General features: G+C 40.6%; 1 protein-coding gene across 4 annotated transcripts in view; it reads left to right on the top strand.

Annotated features, from left to right (window-relative positions):
* supt3h (SPT3 homolog, SAGA and STAGA complex component) overlaps positions 1–13,977 on the top strand; it is an 86,377-nt gene that overhangs the window by 44,497 nt on the left and 27,903 nt on the right. For all 4 annotated transcript variants that reach the window (XM_060879510.1, XM_060879511.1, XM_060879513.1 and 1 more), the window contains 2 exons: positions 11,400–11,486; positions 11,752–11,845. In XM_060879510.1, coding sequence (XP_060735493.1) covers positions 11,400–11,486; positions 11,752–11,845 — 181 coding nt within the window. The remainder of the gene's footprint in view (positions 1–11,399; positions 11,487–11,751; positions 11,846–13,977) is intronic.

The raw sequence follows: 13,977 nt of genomic DNA, 5'->3' as shown, positions 1-13,977 counted from the left end.
AGTCCTGTCTTCAGGCTTCTCCAGTTGTTAAACACACAGTAGCTATTTTTTGCTATTGTATGTGTTTTGCGTGTTTCTGTTTTTCCTCACCGAGCCAAACCACGCTACGGTTTCTGAAATCGCTGTGAAAAGCAGAGTTTAATATGAAAGTCTTTCCGAGCTCCAAACCCATGTCATATCAAACATCATATTTCTGCATCACTCTGTTGTCCTGCTGCTGTACCGTGGAGAATTCTGGGACATCACGGCATCAATAGGAAGGCAAACTCAACTACAGTCATCACACTTGGCTTTCAGAGTCCAACTGTGGATCTGATTCCAGCTCCTTTTGTGTGTTTCTCCTGAGATTAAGTAGGGCCCAGAAGTCTGTGTCCATTGCCAAGAACTGGTTGATTCCAGATATAAAGCATAATGCAAACTTCTCTCAGTTCATACTGCCGTTTTTTTTTTTTTTTGTTTTGTTTTTTTTTGTTTTGTTTGTTTTTTTTTTTTTTTATAAAGTTGAAACAAATCAATTCTTTAGAGTGGTTTAAGAAATCAAACTGAATCGAGTTTTTGGTATAAAACTGAAAAACATTTGAATATTCACTTCAAGCTAATAAACAAAAATGTGGTGTTATTTAACAACGTGCAACTAGTGAGTGAATAAAGTTTTCTGTAAGGAGATGTTTATTGTGTCAGCACCCTGGAGCACTGAGCACTTTTACTAACACCGGACACTGTACAGGACAGCAGACTGTCTGGGGTTTCACACAACATAGCAAGCTGTGAATCAATCAATCAATCAGTCAGTCAATCAATCAGTCAGTCAATCAATCAGTCAGTCAATCAGTCAATCAATCAGTCAGTCAGTCAGTCAGTCAGTCAATCAATCAATCACTCAGTCAGTCAATCAATCAATCAATCAGTCAGTCAGTCAGTCAGTCCATCAATCAATCACTCAGTCAGTCAATCAAACAGTCAATCAATCAATCAGTCAGTCAGTCCGTCTGTCTTTCTTTCTATCTGTCCATCTATTTGTCTGTCACTCTGCCTATTTATCCATCTATCTATTTGTCAGTCTTAGTACTCATCTGTCTGTCTGTTCGCCTCTCTGTCTATTAATCTATCTGTCTGTTTGTCTGTCTGTCTGTCTGTCTATCTATTTATCTGTCTTTGTCGGTCTAACTATCCATCCATCTATGTCTTTTGTGCTTTATTATTTCCTAGAGAGAAAGTCACAGGCTACTGAGCGAGTGATGATTTGGAAACGATTACATGATTTTCTAAATAAAAACTAGAAAGGACTTTTTAAATAGAAACTAGAAAGGGTTAATAAAGATTATTGACTATTTGCTGTGGTGTAAGTAACACTTGTGGATGTGCTTTAAGGTTTTAACAGGAACTCCACTTTATCACCTTTATTCTCCAGTAGTCACATTTCACCTTGTGATTGATTCCTTTTTCAGGACCCAGTACGTTTTTATACATTTCACATTTTAATAAAACAGCATAAACTTTATCTCTTCCGTATGTTTCGGTTCTAAAATGTCCCACACATACTCAGATTCCTGTCAGTAACATAGTCATGATTATAACAAAAATCCCGATAAGATGCTTTAAGATAAATTTGGTTAACAGATGAAATAAAAGTCAGACCTTTGAACTGTGTGTAAGCTGTAAGACTCTTGGCATCTGTTTTGCTGTAAAGAGCAGATGCCACCCAGTTCACTGATGAAGCTGCCTTCTTCTACCTCACATCCGGACACGTGCACTTTTGTCTTGTTCACTTAATGCATTAATGTTAACTGTCATCTGCTTAGGCCATATTTTCTGACAGCGGCCAGTGCCAGACAGATTTATAGACACGCTGGCTTTCAATCAGATGCGCGGGAAAGTCTTGCATATTATAAATCACAGCACTTAAAAACTCTTGTGGAGTTTACTTGCCAAACATAAAAAGCCAGGACAGCCTCAAATAAGTTAGAGTTCTCCCCGAGGACATATAACTCTGTTCTGTAGCTCCAAAGATACACAGAGCACATAGAGGACCTTAAACACCGGAGCGATGAAGCTGTAATTACTGATGCACCGCTACACAAATTCCTGAGCAAAAACTGAAATTACAGACAAAACTGAAACCTTTGGTTGGGGTTTTATTTCTAATTTTGTTCCTTAATATCAGGGCATACATTGAGTTGATATCAATGTTTATTTTATGTATATTATTATCCACGTTCAGTTTTTAGGTGCATGTCAGATACTCAAAGCAAATACTTTGGCAAATATGGAGGAAAAAGTCATTTAAAAAAAAAAAAAAAAAGGATACAGTGAAAATATGTCCGAACTCTCACCTTTAATTCAATTTAAAGGTTAAGTACAATATACACAGAATTCGAGAGTTAATTCTAATTCTCTAATTAGCCAAATATTGGATCCTAAAACACGCATCCAAATGCACAAGCCCATGTTTCCATAGAGTCGCGCATGACGTCCCAGTGAGGAACTAATCCCCGCTGTGAGGTGAGCGAGTCCAGAAGAACAGAGCTGAGACTCTGGTGGATGTGGAGATTACTCTGGATTGAGGAGCGGGTCAGATTTCTCACTCTTTATTTACCTCTTTCTTTAAACTTTACACACGGCACAAAATGACATCTTAGCAAGTCTAGTCAAATTGATCTATTTTTTTATTCTAAAATCATATTAAACCAAATACAAGCTTATTAAAACTATTCTTAGGCATATTTAACTAACTAATCTTTGAAATTGCTCATTCTATATTGGCAGGTAATTTATTTATTTTCATTTATTTATTTATTTTTTATAAACGAATTCTTACAATTAGCACAAAAATCTTCTAATAGAACAAAAAATTTTAAAGCTTAAAAATAGTAAAATATGCCTAGAAAGTGTTTTAATAATCTTTTTTTTTAGTTATTTGGTTTATTGCAATCTTATAGCAAAGATAAAAAAATATTATTTTTATCTCTTATTTTTATTTTTAGATTTTTATTCCTTTGTTTTATTTATTTTGGTATACTGTTGGCCTTTTTTTTTATTTTTTATCAAGGACACTCGTACAAAGCATTTTTGCAGTGTGCAAGAAGTATCTGTACATGTCACGTGACACACGTGGTTTTGTTTTTAACAACAGCAACAAAAAAAAAAGGCTTATTATGGTCAGGGTTTTTTTTGTGGAATGAATTTACTACAGTTAAAGGTGAGATTTCTATAAAAGTCTCAGTGTGTGATGAAGCTAATTAACCACAATGGCTCTTTATCATCTTTCTCTAAAACCCTCTTAAACTTTTTACCTTCTTAAGAGTGCCAATACTTCTGGTTCCTGGTGTGGTAATAGAACCACAGGCTTACGGTAGAGCCGTATTTATTTCATTCTTTTTTCGATATCCTTCATTTATTTCTTAACCTCATCATTTTCTAAGCCGTGTGAGGCAGCAGCTCTCTCTCGGTCTCCGTTTCTCTTTCGTCCACACTTGTTAATAATCTCTTCACTTTATTGTAACTCTTCAGGAAAGAGCGCCTCTTTAGTACAGGAGCGTATGTAATACAACACTATTGGATATTTATTTTCGCAGCACTATAAATATCTTGCGGCTCTCAGCAGTAAGCACTAAACAGGGCATGATGGCGATAACCCTCAATTAATTCCCTGTTTCCTCTCTCTCCTGGATTTATTATTGTTTGGAGAGGCCAGGTGTAGCCGTGCCGAGTGGACCGTAATTGTGTTCATGCTACTTAGACGAAGACCGCATTGGTAATAAACCAAATTACACAATAAATCCTTCCCAGATGGCCTGCAAAACATTTCACACTGCGTTGGTGGCAGAGACTCGGGGTGCGGAGTGTGTTTCGGCCACACACTCGCATACTGTATGAACGCAAATAATCCACTTGTCATCGGACACCTCGCGAGCTCTCGCGTGGCTCCTCGCTCGAACTGTCTTAAGACGTAACGAGAACTCAGTCTGGTCAGTAATGAAGCTTTGTGTTTTAATTTCCTTAATTGTTGAGCATCAAATAGTAGTGAGGTCAAGACGGTGATTTATACAGTATGCTGAGAAATTAGGGATAAAGAGATAAAAGCAGACGGAGGGAAGCAGCGTCTGGCACGCATCATTTCACCACACGTGGTTCAGACGCTCTGGTCCTCTGCTTCTTATCTAAGGTTCTTACACTTAATTGTGAAGGCCGTGTTGAGATTTGACCAGGCATTCAGACTTCCTGTATCCTAACTGTTGACCTTTCTCAGCTAGCACAAACTGTAAAGGATCCTGAATTTTGACTCACTATTTTAGTGAAGCTTCATTCCTGTGTGATGAACAAGTGTGAATGGTCGTGTTCAATATTACATCATATGCATGTAAACATTTCTAAAGAAAGTGACATTAACCTCCTACGACCTGGTGTCCACATACGTGGACATCACTACATCTAAAATGCAAGGCCAAACCAAAGCTCGGGTCTTAGGAGGTTAAGACTGATTTTACTATTATTACATTACATCTACAAGAATCCATCTATCTTTCTATACCACTTATTCTACACAGAGGCACTCGGGGCACGAGACGCAGGACACACTGGACCGTTACAGAGCACAATCACTTACACTCATTCGTGCACTGCGGACAATTTAGAGATGTCAGTCAGCCTACTACACGTATCTTTAAGCTGAGGATAAAAACGCAAATACCCTGAGGAAACCCTTAGAGCACAGGGAGAACATACAGACCCCACAGAGACAGGACTCGAACCTCAACCCTGTAGGGTCAAGTGAACTGACTGTGATGGTCAGAGCAACTCACACAGTTCATAACCATTCCTTGTAGAACCCGTGAATACCTCCTTCTCCAACAATGTTTTTCTGCTTTTTTGTGTTTTTTCAGTAACCTAATATTTGTATGACTCACATTTAAGGCTGATGATAGAATTTTTCGGGCCGTGCCAGGGTTTAACACGTGCATTTTTTATACCGTATTGTAGCTACACAACTAAAAAAAAAACTAAAAACGACTACCATAGTTACAAAAATAGGATTTGTGTTTGTTTTGAATAAAATGTAATGAGTGTCTCTCGAAATAGTTGTAGTCTCAAGATGGAATATGACTTCTTTATATATGTATATATGTTTATATGTTTATATTTATTATTGTTCATATTTATATTTTATACATCTCCAGCGTAGTTTGTGATAAGTTGGTGAGTGAAAATCTTCTACGGTGAAAGGTTTTATTTATTTTATGTTTTGTATAATATTTATTTCTGAATTTATTGCCATGGCACTGATCACTCTGATTACACACGCAGTCTAAAAAACTCTTCAGCATGTTCACACAGATTTAAAGGCAAATGATGCCATTTTGCATATTTTCCATGCTCGTGTTCCGAGACTTTCAATGGGATCCTTACACTGACCCCTAGTGCTTTTCACACACATTTTTGTATGACCGATGACTCCTACTACAATACGATCTTTGTTGGATCGAGCAGCTAAACAACGAGATTCGACTCTTCATTTCGAATGTGGGTTTAAGATGAACACGAGGCTGGCTTGCGTCGAAATTCTGCCGTTCTTGGTATATTTTCCACTGTACACGCTACAGCGCGCAGGTTCCTGTAAGAGTGCGGTGTTTCTGCAGGCACGCTTCCACAGCCCTTATTAATGCCTAAAGAAAATGGACAGAATATGAGTAATTCATTCTTGTAATGTGTGGAGGGAGAGGGCAGTTAATTCTGTGCACGTCCTCCCCCAGACGTCTGTAGTCGTCTGCTTTCACCCAGAAACCCAAACAGCAGCGTGAAAAGACTTCACATTTCGCCTGCATGTGAAACAGAGTTCACTTGGCTGCTTCTTGTAAAGCCAGGTGCAAAAGTTGGCAGGCTTTGCTTTCATAGGCACTTATTCCTCCGGACACTCTCTGCTTCCAGAGTTTCTATCAATCCCAAGGGCCTTGTTTTTTTGCTATGATGGCAATTTCATTATATGACTATTTCAACATGGCCCTGTGTTGTAAATTTGATTAGACCATGTGAAAATGACCAGTCCCTTTGTAGCTAACCAATAAAATGACGAGTCTTTTGTACATATCAGCTTAATTACCGGGTAGTCAGGTGGTAAAAGTGCTCTTGTTCTCTCAAGAGTTTGTTTCTTGAACTCCTTTAGAGTTTAGCTGTAACAGAGCGCCGTAAAACGTCCACCTGTTAACGGCGCTTTTTATATCTGAAAGCGGTATATGCATATATTAATGCCTCAGTTTTATTTTTACAGACTGGAGAAGAAAAAAAAAGCAAGGTTTAATCCTAACCTTGCGGCATCCACGTTTCCTAAAACGACATCGTCTGCAGAATTTCAGTTTCACATCCTCATTATTTGCAGGACAAACATGAAAAAGTCCAAAGCGTCACTTTTCTGGATCAGGATGCCGGGGCTGAATAAAGCAACTTTCAGCAGCAAAACTCTCCAGGCCTGTTTTTGTTTACCTATTCTGTTTACTCGGTTACATTTTTTATTACATTTAGTTGCTTGTTTATCTTGTGGATTCTGCTTTCCACCTAAGAACCTGATGGGTGGTCTGAGATTTAATGATGATCCAGATATATTTAACTTCAGATTTTTTTTTTTCCTCTGAGTCAGTTGAAGAACTCAGAGTCCTCAGGTCGTTTGAGTGTAATAGAAGTGTATTCATGCGCGTGGCCTGCGGTCGTTCTGGTTAGGAGGCCTTTGTGCCAGGCCCAGGCTGAAACGCAGCGCTGCTGGAGCCACCCTGAGCCCAGACACACTCCACCGTGAGCGATCGCTCACCGGATATTTGGAGTCAAAATGGTTTGGGTTGTGGAAGCAGGCCTGTCATCTCTCGTCCAGGTGCTCGCACTGACATACATCAGAGTTTTGCGAGTGCCTAGATCAATTAGTCTCTGCATTGCCAAGGCAGGATAAATGAGGGGTGTGTTTCGCTTGAATATATGTTCTCTGTATCGTTTTTTCCACAGTGAGTGAGGAGCTTTACATCCTCTTGCTCCCTGTGCGGTCTCATGTCTCATCTTACTTTGCAGTAATTGATTGCTTTATCACACACACACACACACACACACACACACACACACACACACACACACACACACACACACACACACGTACCTGTCAACTCTTATTTAAACTGAGTAGTGTGTAAGAGTTCATACAATGACTCTGTTCACATTATTCACATATTTGTATGAATGTAGCTGTCTTAAGTCTCAGTGTAGCTTCATAAGCAGGCCATTGAGCCTGACTGCTGTTGATGAGAGCAGTAAAGGTCAGCGTGTGCCAGACGTCGAGCGCAGCAGGTGCCTTCATCATGTCCCGTGCTTTACAGCGCAGTCTTTTCTATACCACACTGTGGTTGGCTTTCTGTCTCACGGAGCCGAGAAACGGGAAACACTTGTTTTATTTACCCCACTGGCGAGCTCTCAGGGACGCTCAGTTTCACAAAACATTGATAATGCCGCTTTCCAAACAGCGTCATTAAACCACAAAGAACAAGCAAAACATTTAATCAGTGCAAACGCTCTCGGAATTCCCGTTCCTCTGATAGCGAGTCTGCTTTGATAATTCCTAACATAATTGTTTATAACAAATGTTTTCCGTCTTTTTTTTTTTTTTTCCAATATGTAATATTATCAAACAGTAAATCCAGTAGCAGCCAAACGATCATCACACAGTCCTCGAGCCACAGCGAATAAAACGTCCTGTTAGACAGACCATATAAGCTTTAACAATCTAATATAAGATTATCAAACAAGGTTACCTGTGATATTATCCAGACGCTGACACATGCAAAACATATACTAATTAAGTTTACATTGGAAACGTAATCACGTGTTTGAGTTGCCAAGGTTGATTTTGGGGCTGTTTTTTATTTTTAATGCAGTGCGGTCGAGTAATCTGTCTAGGAGGTGAGTAATGCAAACGTGAAATGTCGCTTTCAAAGGAAATGGTTTAATTGTCGCTCAGAAGGCCCGGTCTTGCCCGGTCTTGCCCGGTCTTCCGCTTACCTTTCCCCCGTGTAATCAAATAATGGATTTCGTTTCAAAACAGAGCAGTAGCAGCACTGAGGAAATTATGTTCAGCCGCTTTGTTTATTTGACTTCTGCCATTCTGTTGCACGAGAGCGAGTCGTTTTTCTCCCAACACTGTAACGTGACATGAACCAGCCCTCCGAAGCCAGGGTCGCTTGGAAACGTGTGTTAATTAAAACGAATCCCTCTAATTAGGGCCCCGGGGCTAGCGAGCTTCCTCCAGCGCACTATGCTTGCATACTTTTGTACTCGCTAGGAGTCTTGTACACTGATTGCACTGATTTAGCGAACTCTTTAGTCAAGGCTTATTTCAAACACTAATGCGTTAGCTATACTTCACACATAAAAAGGGGATTGAGAAAGGTTCTAGCCCTCATTTCCTAAAAGGAAAGACTTGTCTTACTGAGGCCAAAGGTTAAGTTGACTACAGTGGTCATTAGTGTTTGTCCTCTCGCTCCTGTCTGCGCTCATGTCTGCGCTCATGTCTGCGCTCATGTCTGCGCTCATGTCTGGCCATGGCTTTCTCTTGCAATATCAAAATGGTGAAAAACACTCTCCCTCTTATGAATGCCTGTGTAGTGTGATAGCTGAGGCATCCCAGAAATGGTAAAACAGTCCTTCGCCACTCGAGTAAACTGTCAACAGAGCCCGCTTCTGAGCTGCTGGAAATAAACCACAGAGATCTCAGTGTTCAGCGAGCCTGCGAGCCATCCCAAATGAAATAACTCCGCCGACATCATTCAGCCTCGCAGCTCAGGAGACTGCTTTCATCGAGTGTAAAATTAGAGCAATTACCAAAATTAATCTGTTATTTCACCCGAGCTGTTTGGTGAGCCAGCGGCTTCAAACGGCATGAGAAAAAAAAAGCTGGATTTAAAAAGCTGGATTTGGCAGCTAAGGAAAAGTAGGGACCAGGTCATTCCTTTTTCCTCTTAATTCGGGGTAAATCCGGTCAGACCTGCTGGATGTGAGGTTTGGATTGCTTTTTAAACTGGAGCGTTAAGAATGAAATTAGATACAAGAAATTAGATATTTTCTCCCTAACGCACAATGCAGCATGATGATATAATTATCCATATGCTTGCTGATACAGTTTGCAGTCATGATCATATGGTGGTGTGTGTCGTCTATTTCATAATTCTCTCAGCTGTTTAAGAATTAATTAAGGAATTAGACCCTTAATTGTTCCTGTTGTTTATTCATGAATAGACGTGAGTGCTGAGGTAAAGAATTTTATAATCCTGTAATAATATGTCTTTGTAAATAATACTAACCCAGACGAGCAGGGGCTGATATCCTGAGCCTCGCTGGTGTTTGGGCTCGGTCACTTTTGGAGAGTGAAGGATGAGAGGTGTACTTAAAGGCATTTTTGTCTATTAAAAACTATTTCCCTGTTAAATGCTGGGACAGATATGGCAGTCAGTCTGTCAACATTGGAAAGATGCCAGGCCAGAAAGAACTAAATGAAGCTCTCTGAGCTGGTACGTATTTAAATGCTCGCCCTGTGATTGCATGTGTGAGGCCCATTCTACCTCCAAACTGCACACTGAGATCCACATTTGCAAGCAAACATTTAATGACCAACAAATGTTTACAATCCTCTAAGAATTGCTTGCATGTATTTCGAGATCCTGCTTCAGCCAAGACGGACTGAAGGTCTACCATTTAATTAATGACGTTCAGGCTTTTTAAAGAAAAATACCAATTCTAGCCAGTTCCAGGAATAAAACCAATATTACACCACTGAAAAGAAATCTATCTGATAGCCCATTAGGGAAAATCTTTCTTTATTAATATATAAAAAAAAAAAGTTTGATTTTATTGCATTGATTTTTGTCAGAAATAGTTTCCTCGTGAGCATTTTAAACATTAATCTGTCTGTGTCCGATTTTATGCAATAAATCAGGATTCATCACATTTTTAACCTCTAAGACTCACAGGACTGGAGTTTAAAGCCTCTGTATGGCCCGTACTGTAGATTTTTACCCAAACTGGTCAGATGCCAACTTCAGAAGTCCGGTGTTGTCAAAACGATCACTCAGACACATCCCACCTTTCATCTGAAAATATCCACATGGTTTTTCTTTTCCCATTTGCATGCATTTGTATTTCTGTCTCTTAAATCCTCAGCCCATTACCTGTACTAATGAGGTCTTACAAAACCCTGCTGCTTTTAAATGGATTTAAATGACCGGTTTAACGTCAGCCATTACAGTCGGTTTCTTCCTGTTGTAAGTTTAGGGTTAAAAATATCGGTAAGTCGATACTGTAGTTTTTCCATAAAGCTCCTTATTTTTAAAGAGTTCATTTGATTTACTGATTTGTGTAGACAGCTATCATTTTCAGACGAAGGTGACAGTGATGGATGAGGTGTTTCTGCTCTTTTTGGCAATAATATGAAATGACTGTGCCTAAGCTTCATTCATTCATTCATTCTCTCTCTCTCTCTCTCTCTCTCTCTCTCTCTCTCTCTCTCTCTCTCTCTCTCTCTCGCCTTTTCCTCATGCTGGTAAAGATTGTTTCCATATGAACGTAACATCCCTGTGTACTTCTTTTAGCTATAACCCAATAAGGAAGATGAATAAGACCATTATATTTTATAATGTGTATGCAGTAGGTCTTGACACACATTAATTACCTCTCGCTTGATGTGAGGGTGAAACGTGTATAGTGTCTTGTTTCCCTTTGACTGGCACTGGGATATTCATAGAATCTATTCAGAGATTTTACAAGACGGTCCAGAAGAAATTTGACACATTAACAGCAATATAAAAATATTGTGGCAGGTTTCCTTACTGTTTCATATTTATAGTAGTTACTGTATAATATGTGTGTAGAATCATTTATAGGTTAGTCCTTTTGATGCTATATTATTTTTCTTTTCTTTCTTTCTTTTTAAAATTATTATTATTTTGCAGTTCCCAGGATGGGCACCTGGAAGGTGGCATTGACTAGCTGGCTGACTAACACTTATTTTTCAACTATTACCCCTCTTTTCGTGTTTATCCTGAAGGCAAGGACAGCTGTGCTGTCATATTTGAGTGCTGAGAAAGCAAAACAAACGCTACGTCTGCCAAAATTGTCTGAAGTTTATGGAGACCCTACAGTATGTGACTATGAAAGTGCTACTCTCAAAAATATGTGGTTTTCTTATCAAGTGCTTCAAGGATTTTAAACAGCAGATGCTGTTACTCATTCATCCGACTTGCATTGACTGTCAGAATGTAGAACGAAAACATCTTAAGTGTGATCTTGTTGTCTGCTGACTGAAGCTTTTTGTTCAGAGCTGATTTTTTGTTTTCCTCTGGTTGGGTTCCTCAGTGCTCTGTCTCTCTGCTCTGCAGCTTCACCAGGCAGCTGAGGTGGCTATCCTCCGAGGAGCCAGGGTGATCTCACCAGAGGATATCGTCTTCCTCATGAGGAAAGACAAGGTAAAAAGCACACGCGAACACACTCCGTGAGCACGTTGCTAAAACAAACATGCCCAGCGCCTCTTGCTAATGTCTGCTTTAACACTAAATGATAGCTGATTATTCCAGTATGCGGAATGATTGGAATCATTGGAACTTGTACAGTTAGGCCTCCACCCTTACAGTGTGAAAGTAACTATTCTCTCTCTCTCTCTCTCTCTCTCCCTCTCTCTCTCTTTCTCTCTCTCTCTGCTTCATTGTTTTTTCTCGTGCCCCTTTCTTTTAGAAAAAACTGCGACGGCTCCTTAAGTACATGCAGTTCCGAGATTACAAGTCCAAACTGATGAAAACCCTTGACGATGAAGAGCCAATGGATTCAGGTATTCAACTGATTCATCGATCATTTTTACTACACCATCCTACAGGCCACTTACAGTTTAGCTCCAGGGTATGTTTGACATTCTGCCTAGATGATTTTTATTATTTATTTATTTTTATTATTTTTAAACCATTCCTCCATAGCACCAACTGAATTTCACCATTCAGTAAGCGCTTTAAATGATGAAGGGATACATAATGATTGGAGTCAGCCAAGGTAATTTTGTATGCCACAGTCAATCAGCAAGAGTCATTACCAGAATGCAGGCGGAAGCTTTGGCATGCCTCGTCTTTGCATAGCGTTCCACCTTTCCCTTCGCTAGTTCTCCATCAATATCATAGTGAAACGAAGAACGAGAGAGGAAAATCATCCGCAAAAGTCGCAGCAGTGCCGTTTCATGTCATGATGAGTATCATTAGGATCTTTGCTCCTCATCTGTCCTGTAACTTGAGAGATGGAATAATGTTAAATGCGGCGTTCAGAGCGAGCGCTCCACGCAGTCGATTGAGAAGGAGTCTGCATGTCTGTGTGCGCAAATTCAGACATTTTTCCCCCCCTTTTTTTTTCCACGAGAAGTCTGATGGGCTGCTCTGTTTAATGTTTTTGCTCCCCCAGCGTTTGTGTTGTGCTCAAATTGGCTCCGAAAAGGTTGACGTTTCCCCAAATGAACCTCCTCCTGGATTTGGAAATACGTTTTTCTTACTTTGTTTTTTAGTGTTTTCCATAAAAGCACGGGGTGAGTGTAGAGCTCTGCTGGCATCCGTAGGCCCGGTTGCCCCGATTCCTCCCTGTGAGGCCTGAGGGAAGCACCACGGCTGTTCCTGCTCTCTGGGCTGCGGTGTGTGTGGTGCGTGTGTGGTGGCCGTGTCGGGGACACAGCAGAAGCGTGGCTGAAAGCAACCAGGCTGACTCTGACCACACTGTCTCTATCCTGACCCCTGCAGTAATTCCCCGAGCACTTTAGGCTATGAATACCACTGTGAGGAGCGTTACACACTGATCCATGCCCACAGTCTAACCAGCATGCTCGCCATGACCCACCGCTGCTACTGCTTGTCCTTTATTCCCCCTTTCTTTTCCTGTACATCAGGAACAAGGAACACAATGCTTGAGATGTTCATCCAGCAGCAGGATGTGATTAAAGCACTATTAAAATATTACGCTCAGTCATGGTTGACCATGTAAACTTGAACATACACTTCCATTTGTTTAAGGAAAAGAATCCACCCTTTGGTTTCTTTTATGATGAAGATTTTCTGCTTTCAGATTCTTTCATTTAACAAGTCAGGCTAATTTCAGTTTGGCGAACATTAATCACTGTGCTGCTCGACTTCTATACTGACTCCTACATTTTAGTATATACTTATTAAATTATTACGTGTCTGTCAATTCTACTAATTACATTTTCTTAGATTTGATTATAATCTATTTTCTCTATTTTTGTGTTGTTTTTCTGTTGTTCATTGTTGCACTGTGGGAGGAATAACTAAGAACAACCATTTCACTGCTCACACCGAGTCGTCACTCCTGTGTAAGATGTACAGTATCTGTATGTATGTGACAAGTTCATCTCTGCCTGAAGACAACATGCAGCAGTGCTTTAGTCCGTCATGCTGTCTGACCTGCAGCCTTCTGCTCAAACAAATAATAATCCAGCACTTCAGTAATCATGCTAACACCACTCAACACCACTCAACACCACTCAGCACCTCTCAACACCACTCAGCACCTCTCAACACCACTCAGCACCTCTCAACACCACTCAGCACCTCAACACCACTCAGCACCTCTCAACACGTCTCAACACCACTCAGCACCTCTCAACACCACTCAGCACCTCTCAACACCGCTCAGCACCTCTCAACACCACTCAGCACCTCTCAACACCGCTCAGCACCTCTCAACACCGCTCAGCACCTCTCAACACCGCTCAACACCACTCAACACCGCTCAGCACCGCTCAACACCACTCAGCACCACTAAACACCGCTCAGCACCGCTCAACACCGCTCAGCACCTCTCAACACCGCTCAGCACCTCTCAACACCGCTCAGCACCGCTCAACACCACTCAGCACCACTCAACACCGCTCAGCACCACTAAACACCGCTCAGCACCACTAAACACCGCTCA

This window comes from Tachysurus vachellii, chromosome 10, assembly GCF_030014155.1.
Source record: "Tachysurus vachellii isolate PV-2020 chromosome 10, HZAU_Pvac_v1, whole genome shotgun sequence".
Classification (NCBI taxonomy): domain Eukaryota; kingdom Metazoa; phylum Chordata; class Actinopteri; order Siluriformes; family Bagridae; genus Tachysurus; species Tachysurus vachellii.
The sequence above is the reverse complement of the archived record's forward strand: the minus strand, read 5'-3'. Positions and strand labels throughout refer to the sequence as shown.